This window comes from Prosopis cineraria, unplaced genomic scaffold, assembly GCF_029017545.1.
Source record: "Prosopis cineraria cultivar Desert tree isolate PC_DT_omini unplaced genomic scaffold, ASM2901754v1 PC491, whole genome shotgun sequence".
Lineage (NCBI taxonomy): Eukaryota > Viridiplantae > Streptophyta > Magnoliopsida > Fabales > Fabaceae > Prosopis > Prosopis cineraria.
Genome location: NW_026555816.1, coordinates 20,717 through 44,263, shown reverse-complemented (window position 1 = coordinate 44,263; position 23,547 = coordinate 20,717). Strand labels below are relative to the sequence as shown.

General features: G+C 33.0%; 2 protein-coding genes across 8 annotated transcripts; both read right to left on the bottom strand.

The window, feature by feature from the left end:
* Positions 1-230: 230 nt before the first annotated feature.
* Positions 231-6,453, bottom strand: LOC129297298 (protein RMD5 homolog). Of its 5 annotated transcripts, none has more exons than XM_054935652.1 (3): positions 6,090-6,453; positions 5,126-5,195; positions 231-1,606 (listed from the first exon to the last, which is right to left on the bottom strand). In XM_054935652.1, exon 3 carries the CDS (start codon positions 1,586-1,588, stop codon positions 428-430), a length of 1,161 nt encoding a protein of 386 aa, XP_054791627.1. In that variant the 5' UTR covers positions 1,589-1,606; positions 5,126-5,195; positions 6,090-6,453; the 3' UTR covers positions 231-427. The 5 variants fall into 5 exon arrangements, with proteins under 5 accessions (XP_054791627.1, XP_054791625.1, XP_054791628.1 ...); XM_054935650.1 differs by having other exon boundaries at positions 6,118-6,453; XM_054935653.1 differs by lacking the exon at positions 6,090-6,453 and adding an exon at positions 5,475-5,497.
* Positions 6,454-11,233: 4,780 nt separating this feature from the next.
* Positions 11,234-15,711, bottom strand: LOC129297295 (uncharacterized). Of its 3 annotated transcripts, XM_054935647.1 has the most exons (8): positions 15,416-15,710; positions 14,763-14,891; positions 13,920-13,987; positions 13,676-13,816; positions 12,827-12,868; positions 11,977-12,116; positions 11,662-11,763; positions 11,234-11,577 (listed from the first exon to the last, which is right to left on the bottom strand). In XM_054935647.1, exons 2-8 carry the CDS (start codon positions 14,837-14,839, stop codon positions 11,449-11,451), a joined length of 699 nt encoding a protein of 232 aa, XP_054791622.1. In that variant the 5' UTR covers positions 14,840-14,891; positions 15,416-15,710; the 3' UTR covers positions 11,234-11,448. The 3 variants fall into 3 exon arrangements, with proteins under 3 accessions (XP_054791622.1, XP_054791623.1, XP_054791624.1); XM_054935648.1 differs by lacking the exon at positions 12,827-12,868 and having other exon boundaries at positions 15,416-15,711; XM_054935649.1 differs by lacking the exon at positions 14,763-14,891 and having other exon boundaries at positions 15,416-15,709.
* Between the last annotated feature and the right edge of the window lie 7,836 nt (positions 15,712-23,547).

The following is a 23,547-nucleotide window of genomic DNA, read 5'->3' as shown; positions in this document are numbered from 1 at the left end:
ATGTTAGAGACTTTATCGTTAAGAAATTATATTGTTATCTTTAATTATACTTTTTTTTAATGAAATCTTTAATTATACTTTTAAAGAGACAAATATGTCCCTTGATCAGTTTGGCTCATCAAGCTCACTACATTAACACCCCACTACTTTAGAAAAAAAACATTTCCCTTGATCTGTGGGAAAAACCCAACGTTTGAATTGTGAGGATGCAATAACAAGCACGCTACTGATGCAATTGAAGAACTTGCTTTTTGATAAAGAATTTCTTGTGTTCAAACAAACAGACATCACAACAGGGCATGGGTTTCTGCCATCACGATAATTGCCCCTGCTTCACAGTGGAACTTCTCTACAACAAAGATTTTTTTGCTACACGAGAGAGAGGGGGAGGAAGGGTGTGTGTTTTTTTTCAAACAGTTCATTGACATCAGAAAAATAACTGCCTGCATTGTGCTGCGTCGATATCAGTGGGACAATATGGGCACTTAAACACCTTTGTGCTATTCTTGGACATCTTTGCGATAGACTGCTTACAAAGGACATGGCCACACGACATCAACATAGGAGGGTTATCGTCAGTGGATTGCTCCTTCGACACAGGACAAACAAAAACAGAATGAAACTGGAATTCACGGTCCAACTCAACTGGTACGGGCAGCTGGTTCATGGACTGCCATTCCTGCTTCTTCCCTACCATGACATTCATAAATTTAAGAAGAGGAGGTAAACACTGAATCCCTGCTGCCACAGTCACATTCAAAGGACTGTTGTATGACTGACCCAGGAGATTGCAGAACTCCCTTTTTAGTTCTTCAGCCAGCCTGTCCCAGTTACTCTGTGATAGTAATGCATGGTATGGAGACCGCTCAAGCTTTCCGACCCACAGAAGACAGCCCATAAGTTTCTGGACATCAACCATGTGACTGGAAGCAAAAGGAGAAAGGTAAGTTCGAGCGTACTCAAGAGCTTCACCTTTATTTCCACTCTGAATTATTTTTAAATATTGCATTGAATGAAGTTTCAAAAGAAGGTCAGATCCATTTTGTGTGAGTTTATCAGAAATAGTGGTGGCCCAGTCGAGGGCAGGCCCCAAGTCCTGACTCTTCATTGCTTCGAGTATTTGGTACATCTCCAGGAATGAAGATTTCATAACGGCAGCAGCTTCTGGTTCCCTGGCATCACTTATAAAGGAGTCCCCAAAATCAAAGAGGCCCTGATGATAGAAATGGTTCGCAATTATTTGATTTAGTGTGTGTATATCAAAATCAATATTTCTATAAGCCTTTGATATATCAGGGTTGAAGGATCTCTCAAGGATCTTCCCATACTTGGTGAGTGCTATATTAAGCTCCTTTTGCGGACCTTCCAGTTGGCCAAGTGGTGAAACATTATGTAAACTTGTATTGAGTTCACTGAGGACAGATCTGTGATCAAGCGTAGAGTCTGGACCATCGGCTGACAGAATCTTGTTCATAGCTTTCTCAATTTCTTGGTTAATCTGATCAATCGCTTCTCGAATCTTAGAACTAGGTAACTTTTGCTTCTTAGTAACACGGTCAAATGCATCTTTAATGGTATTCAACTCCATATTTAATACCAGCTGTATCTGCAGTTCGTGATGTATGATGATTAGTCAAAATGGGATAGACCTGCAAACCTCCAGTGTAATTCAAATGAGCTTTTAAGATAGCAAGTACATGTTTGAAGCAAAAGTTGCTCCACAATAATAAAATACGCTAATTATATTATAAGAACCCTAAATAGATGAAACAGCAATTCATAAAGGGATAAACGGAATAAAAGCAGGAGAAACAGATATCCTCCAAAATACGCAGGAAACCACAGAGGGAACGAGCAAAAAAAACAAAAAGAATTACATCAGTTTACTAGAGAAAACTAGTCCCTTTCCTTATCTGAATTAGACAACAGAACACCTTTTGAAAAGACTCGTGACCCTAAATCCAAGAGAAAGCTAAGAAAAGAAGTAGATCACACACAAGATGAGTGACAAAGGGCAAGATAAGACAACATATTCTGATAAATCTACAAAAATAAAAAGCATGTACTTATTATATGAAATTAGAATATATGTAGATAGACACATTTTATCTGCATAGATTAAGGAACAAGAAATTTGATTTACCTAATCAGTATAGGAGAGGTAAAATGGGTTTATTCATACCGGATTTTCTATGTATCAATGCAATGAATAATTTCAAAACTGATTCTAATTGAGTTGGATCCACCAATCAAAATTCAATGCGCAACTTCAGCATGCAAAGGATATTACTGATTAATTTTATTTTTCAGTTATTAACCTTTTCATTTTACCAAGTTCAGTGATAATCAGCATTGAGATTAACAAGAAGGCAGAAATGTTGAATAGTCTACAGGCATATATATAGATATCTAAGCACAAAGGTTGACCAGTCATAAAAAATAGCATTGTCAGTACACTTACTACCCTAGTCCAACATCATCCATGCATTATTGTGGGATTAGCTGAACTCATAATGTTGGTGAGAGATTAAATGCAATTTCTAGATTATAAATAATATATTCAACAGCATTACATAGGCAGGGAATCAGGTTTAGACAAATAATCATAAATTTGGAAATAAAAGGAAATTAGAATAAAGAAAATTACCAATTTACTCTTTTGAATTGATTACCAAGCAGACACCAATGCCACTTCACTATTTTTGATATTATAAATATGCAAAAGTTTTGTAATAATTATCCTTTTGAATTACTGAAACAAACACTTTAGGGGGAAAAGATATCGTTTACGACCAATTCATTCAAGAATATGCCTCTCAATTGAATAAATATATGCCACAGCCCATACTAAATGCTTTGTAAAAGTTCCATAATCATTCAAGTGTGAAGCCAAATGCTCTAAGAAGTAACAGAGAAGACTTAAAGAGATTACCGAACTTTGATATGAGTTCAACAAAGATCTGAAGAAGTGAATTGATATAAAAATGTTAAAATGTCTCTTCAAAGAAGAGAGCCACTGTTGAACACTGGTTCAAGATTCAAAAGAAAAACGATAGCAGGCCTACCAAAAAAGCCAACAAGAAGCATAGTTGAATGCCGCAACCAATAGCTTAAGCTCTCCTCTCCCTCTCTCCTCTCTTGCTATTGTCGTGTGGTACCAAACAATGTCATAAAAAGTAAAATGCACGTCTTTTAAAATTATAATACTGTGGTGCTTTAGCTTGCCTAAAAAAATACGCAAAGCTATGAAGAGGAAGCACTGGATTAATGCTGCATTTTGCCGAAACTCTTCAATTTTAAGTAAGTTCATTGGACAAGATTAAAAGCACACACAAAATCAATAACATTATTTCCAGTACATTCTCCAAATTCATGTTAGAGGTAGGGGTGTGAAAAATAGTTTTCATTAAAGAAACACCAGTAGGAAGATATGAGTAAGAATTTCACTCACAAGCTCTTAATAACTTACGAGAATCTCCCCAAGTACAAGGAATATGATGGGTTCCTACATGGGATGGGGAACTCTACCCTAAAAGCTAGCTGTTAAAGCGGGAGAACCAACCCACTTATCTACCCCATTAAGCATCCCATACTACTTAATGTGGGACTTGGTATACCATACTACCAAGCACCGACAATGAGGCTTTGATATCAATTGATGGGTACCTAAATGGGATTGGGAACCCTACCCCAAAAATTAGCTATTGAAGTGGGAAAACCAACCCACTTATATACCCCATTGAGCATCCCATACTATTCGATGTGGGACTTGGTATCCCATACTACCAAGTCTCTATTAGAATAGAAATGATACTTAGCTACAAACAACAGTCCTAAATCAGCTATTTATATGTCTAGGAAATAACAGAAATTATTAAAATTTAAAAAAAAAAAATCCTTAACTCATATGAAGTGAGAGAATGGAGTTAGCACTTCACTCCCTTAGGGGTAACCAATTCCACTCCAGAAATTGTACGTCATTTGTAAAGTTTACAAAATGTTGTTTTAAAAAAATGCACCATAAATGGAAACATTTTCACCAGACTGCCACTTGGCTTTTTGAGCCTTTCAGAATATGTTATCACGAGCATGTAATAAGAGACACACACAAACCAGATGCTTCTTCCTCAGAGGAACTCAAAGACGACATAGAAATGTTAATGCCATGCAATGACAACTTTCACATGCCAAAGAAAAATAAAAACCAATACACGTGCTTTACAAGAAGATAAGATTATATAAATTGAACATTATATTTTAACAACTCTGCTCCCAAAAACCAGTAAAAGCCATACTCATCCATCATTTTGCATTAATAGAACAAAAGAGCAACTTATATTTGGAAGTGCTATATGCTATAAAATTAAAGCATTTCAAATGGATGGCCAAAAATAAGATACTTCCAAAAGAAATATTGAGAAGCTCTTCAATGAAATCCACAAAATTATAAAGTTCTAGAACTAAATCTGCATTAAAGAGCAAACTGTATTCATTACTTGAATATAGTTTTGGAAGTGCAGTGATAACATGGTCCCAAGTTATACATTTTGTAGAAAAGAAAGTAATTAATCAATTTTAGCAAATTACATCTGTTGGAAAATATACAGGGCTATCATTAAAGAGCTTTCTAAAATAACAAAATTGTTAGGGCATATATATACAGCAATCTTCAAGGATAGTTATCCCTGCCATTACCTAGAGATAGGGATATCAACCTTGCTTATATCAGTTTCACAGTATTCCCCATTATAATCAATCATGGTATAAATAGAGATAGGAGGCTTCATTATCCTCTCAAGTTTTCCTATCAATAATTATCTACAGTGCCGTGCTCAATGTTATCATATACCATTTCCTAATACATGACCCAAAGAATGAACTATAAATAGCAATGTTAATTTAATGTCCTCTGCAATAGTGTTAAATACTGAGTTATACAAATTGGAAGTTTTTCCCTCTTTTCCATGTTTCCTCGTGCACCCAAGTAGAAAGAATAACTTGTATGGTTGAACATTGGCAACACCCTCAAATTGTTCTTTTAGTTACATGGCATATTTTTATTCATCGATGATTGAACAATAATTTTAGATACCTCACGAAGGAGAAAGTCAAACCAACAACTTACTCAATTTCCAGACAAGAGAAGCAGCTACGTAAGCTTGAGGAAGTGGTGACTCATGTCAAGAATCAACAAGCTACAGATAGCAAACTACACACAGTCAAGTTCTCTATGGTACAATATGCATCAGGCTCCAAAACTTCTATAGAATCGAACTACAGTTAAAAAGCAAGAGGAGCAATCCGCAAGACGAGTCATTATTGGACAGGGAAAAAAAAAACTGAATTCGCTTAACAATGAAAATTAAATTGATTATTTGATTTCTGAGAGATTATTCTCCTCTCAACTTAGCCCCCTGAATATTTTTCCCAATAATAAAATTATCCATCCGTCACACAAATTCATTGTCACTTACAAACTCATTGACTAAACAAACAGGCACCCCGGTAGCCAGTAAATTACATTCTGAACCCTCAAGAATCTTGAAGCCCCGAGAAGATGTCTTTTTGTCTAATTCCGAAAACCTAGATCTGCAAAGATGCCATCTCCGTTCTGGGTCAGTTGACTCGTGTGAAACCAGACAAAATACCATCATTTAAAGGTTTCAAGGTTGGCAAGTCCATCCATATCATTAGTCACTAACCAAGTAGGCTCACATTTATACCATATATCAGCTAGTCTCACTGTGACTTGCCTAATTGGAGACAGACTATATCTTTAGCTTAATCAAATCAATTACGTTTTACAGGGTCAGAGGAGAAATTACTAGATATCAATGAATGCAAGTGTCTCTGTCAGTTGCATAGAGTAAATTTAGGCAAGAAAAACGAACACCTAGTACGCACATTCAAATCAACATGCTCTCCACAACATTTCTTTAAATCCAAAATTGGCAAATCACAGACTCAAAGAGATGTCGCAGTTTTGGGTCAACCTTCAGAGATATAAGCAAATGTAAAGTGAAGCTCAAGTTCAATAAATTCAATTCAAGCGAGAAGAGTCAAGAAAGATAGAACTCTAGAGTCTTGACCATGAAGACTGGATTTCTTCAAACTTGCCTTAGCCGGGACGGCTCCGTTGATGCTACAGAAGACGTTAATTTGGATCTCAATTTACTTATCCTTGTATCTTGCAAGCTACGGACTGAAACACAAAGCTCCCCGGAAACGATGGCCAGAAAATAGAGTCGGACTGGCTCTTGACAGGAAAAAGACCGTCGTCTAATAGGTAGAAAGCACGAGCCAAAAAGCGAAGGAGGAAAGCGAGATCCTTAGGAGGAGGACAAGAAAGTATCTCCGTTAAAATACGATTGGGAGATTAGAAAGGGGGAGGAAAATGATAGAAGTTGGAAGAACATACCGATTGAAGGATAAGAATAATTTGTTTATATTTCATCATTTCATGTCTTTTTTGTTCGTTCTCTTTGTTTTTGGGTTTCTTTTGAATGAGGCAGATGCTTTTTTAACGGGCCTGCATGTTGATTGATAAGCATGTGCCAAGATACTGGGCTAGAATGAAAATATGGGTACAAAATCACAATTGCCAACCTTATTCAGTTGATTATATTGATTTTCTTTGTTGGGAGAGGGGGGGGGGGGAGCGTATGTAGCCATTTGTCATGAAAAAATGTTTTTAAAATTCAATGTCAATATAGTAATTATAGTTGATGATTTCCATTTTGGATTGACAAGATATCAGAATGTTCTTTGTCCCATTTCATATGCTGTATAAGTTTTGATAGTATAAATTAATATAATATATTATAAATTTGTCACTTTATTATTATAAATGATATGTTAAGTTAATGCGTCAAGCTTCTATCATACAATGAATATCGGAGGTAAAATTTAAAAATATATAATGAATACTAAAGAAGCAAAATTTAGACTCCACCCAATAAGTAAATTAGTTCTAAGAAAAGTTACAGACAAAGTTTTTTAATAAGTTAATCTTTTTAATGTACTAAACAATCAATTAGAATTTAATCACTCTTTGAAAGGTCTACTTTTTCCACCTCATTTACCCCAAACCAAACGAGCCATAATATTTGACCAACTTGCAAAAGTATAGAATTCAAATTGATAGAAATATTTAAATGGTAGATACTGAAAATTGAGAATATATTTTTAAGGTTGGGATAAATAGACCCGTCTTGCTTGATATATATTATCTATTATATCAAGCTTGTGGTTTCTCTATAAATGAAAATTTAAGTTTTGATCTACTTGAATGTGTTAATTGTATTAAATAATCAAAAATTATTTCTAGCTATTAGGTGTATGTTAAGTAGTTAATTAGTTGAGATTGTGTGAAATTCTAATTATCTAGTGGTTGTATTTCATGGCCTATATGAGGTGGGCTTGACAGTTTTGTATAGGTACTATTAATAAATTTTATTTGTTTTCGACTCTTTATGATAAATTTATCACGGTATCAGAGCCAAGTTAGTGGCTAAGGGATATAGCAAACAAAAGAGGGTATATTTTTTTGAGATTTTTTCTCTAGTTGTTAAAACCGTCATGATGAGAATAGTAGTTTCTATTATTGTGATATGTGGCTGGATATTGTTTCAAATGGATATTCAAAGTGCTTTTCTCCAAGGAGATTTTAATGAAGAAGTTTTTATGGACATTCTATGAAGATTCAAGCAATTAGAAAAAGGTAAAATTTGTAAATTGCACAAATCCCTATATGGCCTTAGGCGAGCATAAAGTCAAAAAAATGCTGAGCTTAATGAGGCACTAATTCAAGGGGATTTAGACAAAGTAAGTATGAATGTTCCCTTTTCATTAAGCAAAACAAATCTGATTTGGTTATTGTTTCAGGTTACACTGATGACTTGGTTGTTAAAGGTAATAGTCTGAAGAGTATTAATGAAGTCAAAAATTACTTGCATCAAAGGTTCAAAATTAAGGATTTGGGAAATTTAAAATATTTTCTGGGCATTGAGTTAATAAGGTCCGCATTGTACTCAATCAGAGGAAGTATACTTTTAGAGCTCATTTCTGATATAGGACTTAGTGGTGCAAGACCCATGAAGTATTCCCATGGAGTAGAATTGCAGACTGAGTGCAGATGGTAAGATAGCAACTAAAGACAAAAGAAGAAGAAGAACCCTCTACCTTTAGGCACTTGGTAGGTAGACTTTCTTATTTAATTGCCACCAGACCTGATTTGAGTTTTATTGTGCAAAGCTGAGTCAATTACTAAGTGCTCCGAGAAAATCTCACATGGAAGCAGTTGTACGCGTGGTAGATACCTGTGACACTAGAAGATCTGTATTTGGATACATGGTAAAGTTTTGAGACTCCTTAATCTATTGGAAATCCAAGAAGCAGCCTACAATCTCCAGATCTTTGATTGAAGCCAAATATAGAACATTAGGATCAGCTATGGTAGAAGTTACTTGGGTAAACAAAATGCTGAAAGGTTTAAGCTTGACTATTACAGAGCCTGTACAGATTTTGTGTGATAGTCAAACTGTCACATCCCAATTTAAATTTTAATAGTTAATTTGGATTAATAGAAATTTTGAAAAAATATTTAGAGGTAAGCAAATTAATAGAAAATGATTATTAAATCTAATTTAGGATATAATTCTAAATTAAAATAAAAAATTTAAAAAAATTAATTAATTAAAAAAATAAATCAATAAAATATTATTAAATTATTATTATTATTATAAAAAGAAAGAAAGAGAAAAGGTATGAGAAAGAGAAAGGAAAGAAGGAAGAAAACATGAACGCTTTCGATGCAATCATTGTATATTATAATAATATAAAAAAAGGGGAGAGATAGAAAAGAAGAAATAATAAAAAAAATGTGTGGGACCCACTGAATTTTTATAAAAACTCACCTGTTCCTTCATTTCTTCATTCCTTCTTTCGTGTGTGAGCTGAGGCAGAGAGAGCACCTGTGAGCCAAGTTCACCGAGTAAGAGTTTTTAATAGGATATTTAGGGTGTGATTTTAAGCTTTTCAAGACTAAGTAAGTGTTCTAAAAATTTTTCTTAGTCATCCTTCTTCTTTGGTTTTTGAGTTTGTAGTGGTAGAAAATTTAAGATCTAGAAGAGGGATGAATTTATGTTGAATAAATATGGTTTTTGAGGTTGTCAGTAGTATAATAAATGTTCTAGAGTATAAATTTGTTGATGATCTTTGAATCTGTGGCTTATGGATCAAATTCTAAACTAGATCTGAAAATATATGTTGATTTATTGAGGTTTAGATGATTATTTGGGATGAGAAATGAATTATTATGGTTATAGGATTATGATTCTAAGCTAGAGACTCAATTTTAATTTTTGGATATTTTAGGTACGAATTTATGAAATAAAAAGAAAATTTTGATAATAGAAATTAATTTAGAAGTTAATTTTTAGATTATTAATGTTTATTGATAATTAAAAGAGGAGTTAAAAATTTTACTTAATAGTATTAACTATAGATTTGTATTAAGATTGAGATTAGGAATTATGTTATATTTTTAATTCTATTATTAGAATTATTTTATTAGTTTCAAAAATTAAAACTAATATTTATAAATAATATGTTATTTGTAGATTGTATTACTGGTGAAGATTATGGTGAGAGAGAAATTTTAAGGAATAATTTATTAAAAAAGCCACAAGGTAACCATGCTTTTAATTTGTGATTAGTGTTACTTCATGTTAATTGAGTGATTATTGAGAAAATTATGAATTTTGTAATATTGTATAATTGTGTAATATTATTATGAATTTGTTTAATTATTGTGGGAGGTGTTGGGAGACTTGCTATTATTATTATTTATGTGCCACGTGGTACGCCCCTATTGGAGCTCAATAGGTGGTTTGTAAGGGTTCGGGCTAATCTACCTTTAACCGGGTAATTTAGCATCGAGTGAGGGCTACGGCTCGAGGTTAATGGAAGGATATAAGGATGGTTGTTTGTGTGTATTGTAATATTTCATATATTTGTTGGAATTATATTATTTTTAATTCTCACTTAGTAAGCACACACTTAACTGTTTGTATACACTATCATAAATTGGCTTTGGTTACTGGAACTTTTGAGTCTCATTATGTGGTTAACAACTTTCAGGAGAAGAGCCACGAGTAACACGTGGAGGAGTCCCAGAGGCTTAGTGGTATAGATCCATTGTCTCTTTTGGGTATTTAATTTATGATTTATAATGTGTTATATTGCCAATATTAGGGTTTTTTTGTTTATTGTCAACTATATGAATATATAAATGTAATCATGCCTTTCAAACTATTTCTATTTTTGATACAATTTGGATGACTATAATTTTAATATTTGGTTTACTTTGGATTGGTTAAAATGGCATGATTATAAGGCCAAATAACTGGCTTGTGTTGAAAATTTATTAAATTGCTTATTTTACTTGTTGGGAGTATAAGGATGGACAAATGTGATATAGTTTATTTGTTGGGAGTATAAGGATGGACAAATGTGATTTAGCCTAATGGCATATGGAAGGTAAAAATTTATTTAAAATGTTATAGTGTGTGAATTGAAGCCAATTATAAAATATTTTATATTGAAATTATTGATATAAAAATGTGTTGGGTGGCTGTAACCCAACTATGGTTGAGTTAAATTATTTTTTTTAAAAAAAATTTGGTGTGTTATACAAACAGCAACTCACATTGACAACAATCATATTTTTCACAGGCGCACTAAACACAGAAATAAATTGTCATTTTTTTTCATGAGAATTACAATTAGTCTTCAACATGTTAGATCCAAAAACCAATTGGGAGATTTTTGTAATACCAAAGCCCTTGGCAAAGAAGAGAGTTAGGAACCATAAACTTGCACGGCTCCAAACTTAAGGGCGTATATTGTATTAAATAATCAAATATTACTCCTTGTTATTAGGTATATGTTGATTATTATTTTAATGATTGTATCTCGCGGCCTACATTAAGTTGGACTTGGCAGTTTTGTATTGGTATCATATTATCATTATTAAATTTTACTTGTTCTGGGCTCTCTCTGATAAAATTATCAAAATGGCCAATGAAATAATTTTAAAAAGAGTAGACCCATTTTCTAAAATTTTAATCTAATAGACAACTTCACTGAAAGAAATTAATCTTCTGAGTAGTTCCATAACCATGAAATGGTAAGGCATAGAATACACAGGCAATAACTGGGAAAGATCTGAAAATCCGAGTAGAATGCCCAACTTTGCCAGATTAATGCAGATAAAGGTCAGCCAAGTAAGATTTCAAGGCGACAAAGCCATAATCAGAGTCATGTACACGGAGCAAAAATGAAGTCTGTTGTATTAATTATTTTTTCCACATGATTAATTTCCAACTTTAGACCTAAGAGCAAAACATGTTATTGGGTTGTTCCACCTCAAGCAGGAACACAGGACGGTCAGGAAACAAGTCTCCAAGCTTGATGCATGATGTCATCGTTTATAAAGGGCCGCAAGGACCACATTAGGCAGTAGCTTTCGAGTTCTCCTAACGAAGACTTGAGATTTAAAGCCGAAACGATCTTTTCCTGCAACAATAAGGGGGATTTTTTTTAATGTTCACAATTGACTGATAACAATGATTAAAAAGAGCTCATAATCATTTACATCACCTGCATCAGATATTCTCGCTTGACCATACTGTATATGATACTCATGAGAGCAGCTAATTGAGTGACGTCAATATTTTGAGAATCAGAGAAGACCATTTCCTCCTGTGAAAAAGACAGGATTCTTGAGCGAGCTAAAAATATCATGACAACATCTCTCTCAGGACGAGCATGTAAACGGCCAATTTAAAAGAAGGGTCTGACATAAATATTTGTAGTTTTATATATAGTCATAAAACCTTTCATACAAGGGTTTAGAAGATAGCCATTGCATTAAAATTAAAAATTCCTTCAAAAAGCAAGAAATAAAGATGTTACCATATTATTACGGATTGCATGATCATTCAATTCACCATCATAATCCTTCTCTGAAATGGGAAATAAATCTCCATCTGTCCTTTGTATGGAATTTGTAACATCGCCCAAAAGGCCTTCAAGTTCTTCAAGAAATACTTTGGCTGCAAGACAAGATCGACCATTTCATTGTCAAAGTCATGCAGAAAGGAGGGGGGAATCAACGAGAGCTGCAAATGAAAATTTCAACCAGGTTGACTATAAAGAGAGGGAGAGAGAAATGACATTACTCATATGCCAATAATACAAAAAACGCAAATATCAATATAACCCTGGACTAACAACTCGTTCTTCTCTCCCTATTGCAGGAAAGTAGGTCGCAATGATCATAGCCACTTCACCAGATATGATAACACAAAATATGAAGAGATATTAGATAAAGTGTTTGTTTCATCTCTGTCAAGAATAATTTTAAAACCCAGAGCTTTAGATCACAAGCATGCTTTAACTAGTATTTCAACAGACTCGTTGTCATCAGCTAAATATTAATTACACAATTCTCTTCAGTCCATTGCCAATATTGAAACATGCTTGAGCTAGTAGTATGTGTACTTGCTTTGACCCAAGTTGGTAAAAATCTTACAGAAACTATAACGAATAGCATTTGTTATTGGAATGCTACCTAATTACTTATTTCATGGAGAAATGGCATGTAAAAAATAGTGAAGATAGAATATATAAAGGCTATAGACACCAAATGGTTAAAGAAATGACATGCAGCTCCAAACCCTTTAAGAAGAAATGTATTTCAACATACGTCTTTGTTATTATGAATATGGTAGAAAGTAATAAATCACATGAAAAGGAAGCTAACCTTTGCTTATGTGGTCAACAAGTCCAAGTTTGCATGAATTCACTTCCATATGCACACATTTGCCACAATGAAAATTATTATTATCAGGCAGGAAAGAAAGCAATAAAGTTGAAGTGATTCACAATTTAGTTGCTATTTAAATTAATAACAAAATTATCTCGTGAGAGACTAACTTCATTCAAAATGCTTCAAATACAGACAGTAGGTGATAAACTGATTAAAACTGCTGGAAGCCGAAAAAAAACCAGTCAACGGGGGAAAAGAGAGATACAAGAAACTTTGACACTGTGTGCCTTGAATATAGAGCTTTGCTTGAATCATATTTCTCAAAAGTATGCAAAGCAAATATAATTATTAATTGAGAATTTCTGTCAATAAAAGTTTGGCTAACTTTAGTGAACTTGCAGTCAAGTGGAAAATCTTGAATATAACGACAGCCACTCTTAGGGTTAATTATTAATAAAATGATGAATCTGGAAAATAATACTCCTTCTAGTCCTATTTATAAGACATTTTTAAATGAAAAGTGGTTAAAATTTGTTAATTTTCTTGATTTTACCAAAAATTATCATAACATTCCAAAATTACTCTTCATTAAAGTCATTAAATGGTACGTGGGGCTCCCTTTTTCTGCATATAAAGTCAAAATCCTACTTCCAATGAAGGACAAGTCTGAAAAATAATCATAAATGCTTAATATATTTTGCAAAAGGTCTTATTTAAGGACTATGAAAAGCTTCTAGAATGGGTCACGTAAATAGAACTGGAGCGAGTACTAGAACACGTTTTTGTTTACTTTTCAAAATCTATCTGACACTCAAATCAAGAAGGTTAAAAAGTAGCCCTCACTCTTGTTTACATTCTGGACTCCGTGAAGGGAATTCCTGCATCCAGCTTCAATATACACTTTAAGTCTCTCTGTTCCATTAGCTTTAATTACCTTGTCAATTAATTCAGAAGTTCCATCTATAGGAGGTCTACGAATGTACTCTGCATGATAATGTGAAAAGGTATAACATAACTAAGGTAACAAGAATTATTATTCTGCACTAGTAACACATGATAAACATAACTTTCTAAAACTACCAAGTACCTAGTGCTTGTTGAAAGCCAATCAGCAGCCTGCTTCCAGCAGTCCCCAACTCATCAATTTTTGTAATCCTGCCACAGGGTAAAAATTTAAATTACATGATATGAACAAGAGAAAAAAACAAAATAAAGCTATTCTAAAATTCAGTAAACACAAGAGAGAAAGAGAAACAAAGTAAACACATATTTGCACATCAAGAGTCGGCTTCACCAATAATAATACATAAACATGTGATGAAGTTTTCACTATGCATTATTTTCAAATTTCATTTTTTCCCTCACCTCCACCTTAATTTTTTATTCCCACTATTCCCTGAGTGTAGGGATTACTAATTAAAATGTTCAGACATAATTATCTCAAGGCTTGCCTTCTGAACTCTGATAGTATTGCTTGTGTAAAGATTTTAAACCTCAGAATGCAGTAAGCCAGTAATCTATTTAATTGATACTTACAATATTTTCATGTAAAGTTCTTCCGTCAATTAATTTAGTTTAGCATGCATCTTGAGATGAGTTAGCTGTAAAATTTAAGTTATTTTAGTAGAATCAAAGTCATATCAACTTGAATCTCTTTTTTCATTTTACAGGGGAGGAATGCTTTCAATTGTTGCATCTCATTTTTCACTTCTGACAGTTTGCGCAAAAGGAAAATATTTTTTCCCTTAAGGAACAGGTTGAGTTCCTAATGATACAAATAAAATATCTCAAAGAATTCCCCACTTTTAAAGGGTCTATAAATGCAGGCATGTAATCTGTTTGCTCTTGGCCAAAAAGCCCATCACTTCCTAATCTATTATTGCAAGTGCAGACAAATTAATTACGCAATTAACAGTAAATTTGCAATTACCCAGTCATGAAATCTTTAAATATGCACAAAATATTCTCCTTCATATCAGAAACCGACTTGTTTTCTATGCCTCCCATTCATGCAGTAACTTCAGCAACCTTCTTCAGAATAATGGTCCCAACGAACCAGCTAAAACCAGTACAGACAGTGATCAACCAAGAACAAGTGATAGCACACCACTGGGAAGTTGGTAGCCAGATATATAAAAATATCTAACATAATAACAATGAAAAACCAAATAACCATCAACAACATGCTCAATAATTTGTTGTTGACGTCCTTGAGGAGGAGCAGACTCAATTGTATTGTTGCTGTTCATCAGAAATAAGCACCAAAAAGCAAAGAAAAAAGAGCCACAACTTCAATCATTCAACCCATATCAATCAAAAAATATCAACTCCTCAAATATTCAACCAGAAAATACACAAGGATTAAAAATCAAATCCTCAACCAGAAAATTTCCGAGCTACAATCGAAGAAAAGAAATCAAAATTTGAACACCAGAGCTGTAATCATTCAAGCAGAAGACATTCACAACACTGGGATTCAATCATTAACAGGAAAAATCAGAGCAAAAATTGAACCTTGGGATTAATCATTTCCAGATCTCAGACCAAAATTCAAACCAGAGTGTGAGGAAGCGTAAACCGAACCTTGAGAGCAACGCGAGAGAAGCAGGCATCAATCAACAGCAACGTGAACCTTGATCTGAGCGGCGAGGGCGAACAGCAGTGCGAACAACATGAACTGAACAGCAAGGCGAGCAGCAACGTGCTCTCAGTTTCGAAGCTTCAGATTGGTACGAAGGAAGGAAGGAAGTAGGCGCCAACGCGCGTCGCTTTGCTCTCAACCTCTCACTTTCGAAGACGGGAAGCGGTGTAGGGAAGTTCGCGCCGAATTGATTCCCAGGTACTCGGAGGTTTTTTTTTTTTTTTTCAATACGAGATGGCAGGAGCTTTGCATCACTTGTGTGGCAGAATTAAAAAAAAAAAAAAAAAGAAAAGAATGGCTTGACAATTTTTAAGCTAACTCTTGCCCTCTAAGAATTAAACTTGCGAATGTAAATTAATAAACATAAATTATATGCGTACCTTATTATAGTAAAAAAAAATAACCTATCATAATAGAAATTATTAAAAATAATTAAGAGATGCTAGTATATTAGAAAACGTTGAAGCCGATCATTAATTATTAATTAATAGTGTAATAGTATAATGTCTCCAATTTATAGGATTCAAAATGGAACAAGAGTATATTTCAAACAATCAAGGACTAAACAACCATCATTTAGAGTTTAAGGGGTACACAAAAACATGTAATATTATTTGATAATTAAAACCTCTAAAAATAGTACTTAAAAAACATTTTTATGAAAACTAGAGTCACTTATCACAGTCAATGTCATTTCCACTATAGTTGATACAACAATGTGTCACGACAAGCTTCTCAATATCATGCACCGTGTTGAAGGCACCATCCACCCAGATGCATTGCACAAAAACGACAACATTGATGTTATCATACCATCACATTTGGAGCAAACTTTCAATACATCATGGGCCTTCATCCAATGTTTGTTCAAGGTGATCTAAGTATCAGCAAAAAGATCAAACAGTTAATTAACTAATGGCAATGATTTTATTCCCAAATTATAATATAATTAAAAGTTGGAAACTCATAACCAAAACCTCTTTTTCACACTTTTCAAAACCTCCAAGATGCCCAAAATCAAACCCAAAGTACCAAGAGCCAAAACAAACAACTAGATCAAACCCTAAGGATTAGAGATAACATATACAACATACCACATCGTACATATATTACATTTTCATTCTTCAACCCTAACATCATCAAAAATCATAGTGGAGGCGTAACAACATAGTTTCATAAACTATACTTTTACAATAATCAAAATATTCATAAACTTACTTACACTAGTACTTAGGCCCTGATTAAACTTTAAAAAGCATATGCAACAATACTAGAGCACTAGATACAAACAATCGTCACAGGTAACATGCAATGATACAAGTAAACTAAAATCAAAAGAAAGAGGCATAGTGTAGGAATCACAAATTCTTATACCTGAGTTGCCTTCTCATTGACCTTCATAAAGTTAGAGCTTGTAAAATATATAATAGGAGTGAGCATAACCACTTAATAATAAAAAAAACTTAAAGTTGTACATATGCAAGTCAAATCAAAATGGCATGCAAAGTGGACACATAAAATCATACCAATACTCAATTCATTATCAAGTCATTTGGTATTACAAATGCATAATCAACTACTCCTTATTTCCTTCATATATTGCCAATTAAATCTATGAGTTGACAATTCAATAGGGCTAAGTCTGTGTACAAGGACTAGTCCAAGCTCATTAATAATGAAGAATTACCTGATCAAGGATGCTACACTCACTCTTGAACCATAGATTCTCCTAATTCTTAAATTTATTGGGGTGTCACAAATTCTACTGTACACCCAATCCAAGAGGACGTAAGGATTAAGGGTTTAGGTAATATATGCTTACATCTATTTTTAGGTGAGATTCAAGAAGACCCAAACCTCGAACCAATTATTGGGGCCACCTATGATGTTGATTATATTTCACATGGAAATATAAAGTATTATCTTAAAAGCTCATATTTACTTAAAATAATTCATTTCTTGACTTCAATATTATAAAAACATTTATCAAAATGAACTCATTTCATTTAATACAAAGAGGCCACACTTACATCACATTTTCTAAAACAATAACAAGTTTATATTTGAATAAAAACCATACTAATCATGTTTACAAGCAATCAAAATCAATCTAATAAGCAATTAGCATAAGATAGAATTTTCTCAATTACCTCAACCTTTGAGAATTTAAAGGTCACCTCTAATGACTTACTTGTTGAGCCTATAGAGAGCTATAAAAACATGCGACAAGGTTAATCTATAATTAACAGCAACAATCATCACTAAGAATCCACTTAAACACTAATTTTAGCTCCCAAACTCACACTTTAACAGCCTAACTTCCTAGCTAATGAATTTACTAGCTCTCAGTAACTCCATTCAATTCTCATTAATTTAAATAACAACCAATATATCACCCAACAACTCAAAATCTTACTTAAGGAATAATGGAAGTTTATCTCAACAAATGCAAGCTTGGATTGCTTCAAGAAGACCAAGAAACGAAACCCTAGCACCCATATGAATTCCTCCTATTGTTGCTTCTTTATTTCTCCTATCCTCTTTCTTTTTGCAGTTCGCAACTCGCGAACTAATTATTAAAAAATGGTGCATGGTGCCATCCACTGGAGAATGAGCTTAGTTGTAATATCCTAGTTTAAATTTAAGAACTATTTAGAGTTAATAGAAATTAGAGAGAACATTTGAAAATGATTAAATTACTTAGGAGATGATTATTGGCCTTACATTAGGATATAATTCCAATTTAAGATTTTTGGAAAAATATATTAATAAGATTTAGTGGGATTAATATATATATAAATTATTTTTTCATTAGAGAGATAATATTCATTTGGATATCAAAGAAATTATGACTAAGCAAAATTATACAAGGATAGTCTTATTTTGGACTCAAATGTAATTTTAAACCAATGCTTGATGATCATGGAAGAGGATTAGGATATTTGTTTAGATAAATATGCAAAAGCAAAAAAAAAAAAAGGATAGAGAGAAATGAGAAAGGTATATGCGGAACCCTCACTATTATAATAAACCCCACTGTTTCATTTCCATTGCTCCCTCTCTCATGCTTCTACTTCACGTTGCTTCTTCTTCCAGTTCCTCCGAGAGCGAGGGCGAGGGGGGTGAGAGATACTTGGAGCTGGACTCCATTATATGATACTTTGAGTAATATTTAAAGATTTTAAATGCTAGATGAGTATTCTTTATCTTTTTTCAATTACCTTCTTCCATCTAGTTTTTTGAATTTCTGATAGTGAAATTTTAGGGTTTTTTTTATAGTTTTGAATTTGAAATAGTTTTAATTTATTTGAGTTTAAGTATGCTAGTGGAGTTAGATTAAGTATTTTATCATCTTATATTTGTTCAAATGTTTGATTTGGAGAATTTGATGTTTATGTTTGTAACAAAGTGGAGATTTGAGATGATTAATGATATTCTAACCTTGGAAATTTGAATCTAATGTCTGGATTATGTTTATATAGGTTGAAATTGAGGTTCTATTGGTTTAAAATTCATTATTTGAACTCAAATTTGAACTTGAAATTTTATAGGATTCCTAAATAGTGTAAAAAGAAGGATTTTGATTTTGGAGTTAATTATTATCTGGAACTTTAATAATTAGTTATGAGTAACTTATAAATACTTGTTAGAAATTTATTATATGGTTAAATCACAAGTTTGGATGATTTTTTCACTTACAGGAGAATTAATGTGAACTTTTTGAAGTGTTTTTGGTATGAACAATTTGAACATTGTTTGGCTAAAAAATTATTTCAGTTAAAAAAATTTAAGTGAAAAGAATCTTAATTTGATTTAATTTGAGTTACTATTGAATAGTTGATATTTTACTCAAAAAAATAATTTTTTGATATAATTGTAAAAATTGAAAATTGTAGGCCTTTGAGTAGTTTTTGAAAGTGATTTAATAATGAATAAAGTGTTGAGGTGTTTAAAATTTGTAAAATCCATTTGGTATGCTTGAATTAAAATTTTAAAAGAATGATTGGAGAATTTGATGGTTGTGGGGTTTTGATTGGTTAAATTATGATATCATGATCTATAAATAATTATTGAGAGTGGAATGTAGATTTGAATGTTTTGACATGTTGTTAAAAAAGGAGGGTTATGATTTGAGGGAATTGATAATAAGCTATAAATTAAGAATTTGGACTGTTTGGAGGGTTTGAACATAAATGGAAATTTTGGTTATTGGGGATAACTTGAATGAGTTTGTTTTGGTTGGAAATTGGTGGAAGTAGGACTAAAATAATGTTTGAGCCTAATAGGTAAAATAGGAGACTTAAAATATTATAGTGGATTAATGCATCAATTATAGTTGTATTAACGTGTAACATTATTATGTGTTGTAGATTAATTGTTAATTGTCGGTGTTGCTCTCATGCGTGCTTGTGATTGTTTTTAAGCTTGGAAAGAGATAACATTGAATTATTATTTCTTATATTATGATGTATATTTTATTAATATGTATTTATATGTAAGCTAGGAATGCTGTTGTGCCCACTAAGGGCTTATTAACTACTTTGTTTTGCATGTCGTTGATCTCTGAAATTGATTACATTGTATTTTAATTCTTTTCAAGTATGCTAGTCACTGTCAAATGTTGGATATGTAAGAAATTTCCTATATTAGATAACCTTGAATATTTTTAAGCATGCTTAGGTGTATTGAAATTTTATGAAATGAGTTTAAAGCTTACAAGCATGTTTAGTTGATTATGAATGATTTTAGTTGATTTTTGAAACATGATACAAAGAGTGAATAAGGTAGTTGATGTTTGATGTGATGACTATATATGGGAGATTGAGATTCGATATTCTGATTGTCAGGTGGTACACCTCTACTATTTGCATAATAGTTGGCCTTTTCTTATAGTTTCTTGTCACCCTGGTTTGAGTTTTAGGATGATAGACACCTCCTTTTTAGGAAGGGAGTTGTATTCCATTGATAATGCACTTTTAGTTAAGTGTGTCCACAGTTTAGGTTGCAGTTTATGGTAATAAAGTGTAAGTGGCGGGGACATAAGGGTGTGGTCAAGATAAGCATAGCTTAATTTAAGTTATTTGATGTAATTATTTTGATTATGAAAAAATGGCATTCCCTTTTGAGAAATGGTTTTTCAATGGATTGTGAAAAGTAGGTATATGTATTTAAATATGGCTTGTGAACTGACTTTTAATTGGTACGTTGGTGTAAGTTAGAATGACCAATTGTTATTGAAACAATAGTTATCATATGTTACTTTTTATCACTTTTAGGAGTAGTTTGGTATAACCATAGTGTCAAGCATGGGAGCCATAGGCTCCTTATATGGTTTGGCACATGTGATATAGTGCTGTATGTATTGTTGTTGCCATGCTTTAGGAGTTGTTGGTATAACTTATTGTAATGACCTCAAAATTTTCAATTAAATAAATTATCTCTAAAGTGATATTTAATTTATTTATTTTAGGTTTACAACAAATTGGGAGTAGTTGTCTAGAAAAATCCATGTTAGTAGCTTACCTAAAGGTTCAAAGTCCGAATCCTATCAAATGTTTGGTTTCATTTGTTTTAAATTATGGAAAAATTTATTAAAGGGCCTTTGTCTTCCATGTAATAACAGGAAAACTTTGTGCCATCTCTTGTAATTTTCCCAATTTTCTTAATGTTCAGATTTTATATTCTTCTTCCCGATCATTCAAACTAGAAAAGAGAGCAATGAAAGGCGGTGAGATAACATCCATTCTCTACCAACTTTAGACCCTCTGATTCTTCACCATCATCCCATCTCCTTCAATCTCCCATCATTTGATGAACCCTTTAGTTGCCTTGAGCTATCAAATTTTACTAGAATGTAGAAGTGAGTATTCTAGGTCATTTCCCTAGAGAGCAAAGCATACAAATCATTGTTCAAATGCTTACAAATTAATCTAAATTTTCAAGTGACTAAACTAACTCTATAATGCAACAATAAATGTTTGTAAAATTCTGTTTTAGTTGGAATGAAATGAATGATGATTATGGTGAGCCCAAGTCAGATTTTCTAACATTAATCATTGATTTTCAGAATTATAACATCATAAACCTTCTTGATTAACCTAAAATGAGACACTTAGAAACCTCTAAGTGTGGTGCACCATTAGACTCAATGGACACTAATGAATCTAGGTCAAGTGAACTTAGAAATTAACACTATATTCAGCCTTGTTCTACACAAGTTTCAGACCAAAACTAGTGGAAGAAAAATAGCTTAAGTCAAATTCATATAACCAATATGGATCTAACTCAAGTCTACACAAGAACTTGAACAAGAATCAGCAAGAACTTATGAAATAACCCTAGAACATCAAGGTAAATCATAAATTCCAGAACTGAAAATAGCATGAAAATCTAAATTCAACATTCATATTCTCATCAAATCTGAATTAGAATCACAAAGTCTTCAACCAAAACAGGTTCAAAATTCGAAATCCTCAAAGAATCAAGACAAGAACATGAAATCAAGAAAATGAACAACAATTACAAATCTGGAAATCTCATAATGTCAAGTCATCTTTCTTAGAGCTCTAAATGATCAGCCTCTCATGCTCTTCCTCTTTGCTTGAATCAGACCTTAAGCTTGAGAAGACATCTTGAATCTAGAAAATATGTGACTGAATATGGACGACATTAATGCTGGAATTGGAAAGATGAGGAACGAAATTGATGAAGAATGGGGAAGAGAATGACACAAGGTGGAAGAATCAAAGAGGAGAGATAAGAAACAAGTCTGGGCAATGGAAGAACATGAACGAAAATTAAAGGAAAAAATGATGAACGAAATGAAGGAACAAATCTGGAATGATGGAATTGATAATGAACACTTGATGAACAATCTGGATTAAGGATGGAAGAAAAATGAAATTGGATGAGGAATTAATGCTGGAAAAACAAACTTGGAGCTGGAAATGGAGGAGAACTAGATCTGGAACTCCCAATACTTGAGGAATGGCGTGAATTGTGGAGGCTGGAGATGAGAGAAATCAGACCTAGAGAGAGAGGATCAATGTGTAGAATGAGACTCTAGTCTGAAATCTAGGCTTATGTATGTGTGAATAATGTGAATGGTTGATAATTCCAAAGCTAAATGGTGATGAAACCAAAGTTCCAGATCTGAATGTGGCTAATTATGAGCTGGAAAATGAATCAAAAATTGAGCAAATAATTCTGGAAAATCAGAGGAAGAATGGTGCCAATCTGATCTGGACAAGGAAGCATGGAAATTGTGAATGAAGTATAGACCATGTGACTTCAATTAAGCTTCAGCCAGCTGCCACGTAACTCTTCAGGGATTCAGTTATGAAGTCACGCATCTTATATTCTTGGTTAATCCTCATGATGATGTCACCCAATGCCTTCTTTGAATCAGCATTATATCACGCACCAAATGCTTCCTTGTTTTCCCTTGATGATGTCATGCAATGCTTCTTGAAATCAGATTTGAGTCACGCACAAAGTCACACACATGCTCCTAATATTTTATTTAATTAATTCCTCCAATTAATTTCTGAAATTAGGTGCCAATATCACAGCCTCTTCAATTCTAGAATTAAAATTCCAAATAAGCCCTCTCTCTCTTGCTCTTGAATTCTCCAATGAGGTTGACTTTAGTCATTGCTCCTTGATTCCAAATTTGCTTCCTCAAGAGTCTGAAAATAAAAGATACAAAACTAAATAAATCCTGAAAAGACAATTAAAAAGGAAAGAAAAGAAAATTAAGGCCCAAGATCACAATTAGGGTATGAAAGTGTCAAAACAATCATCAAATAGCATTATTAGGGTTCATAGAGTTAATATAGAAATGACAACTCAAAACTAGAAATTAAACCCTATTATGCACAATTTGATGTCAAAAACCAAGTGTATAACATGTAAAATATGAGATAGATCACTCCCATCATTAGTTTTTTCGTTCACCGTCAACCTAAATATTGTCTTCACCGTCGCATCTCTATTGTTAAGTGCACAGTCATTTGATTTCTTCCCCTGTCACTATTTTCTAATTCTTCTTCATTCTACCATCAACGTGCTATAC

Excerpts from the sequence above, each read along its gene's own strand:
- LOC129297298 (XM_054935652.1), bottom strand. The coding sequence starts at position 1,588 with ATGGAGTTGAATACCATTAAAGATGCATTTGACCGTGTTACTAAGAAG.
- LOC129297295 (XM_054935647.1), bottom strand. The coding sequence starts at position 14,839 with ATGGGAGGCATAGAAAACAAGTCGGTTTCTGATATGAAGGAGAATATT. Across the intron at positions 13,988-14,762 it reads TTTAAAGATTTCATGACTGG|GATTACAAAAATTGATGAGT; the intron begins GTAATTGCAAAT and ends ACCCTGTGGCAG. Across the intron at positions 11,578-11,661 it reads AGCGAGAATATCTGATGCAG|GAAAAGATCGTTTCGGCTTT; the intron begins GTGATGTAAATG and ends TTATTGTTGCAG.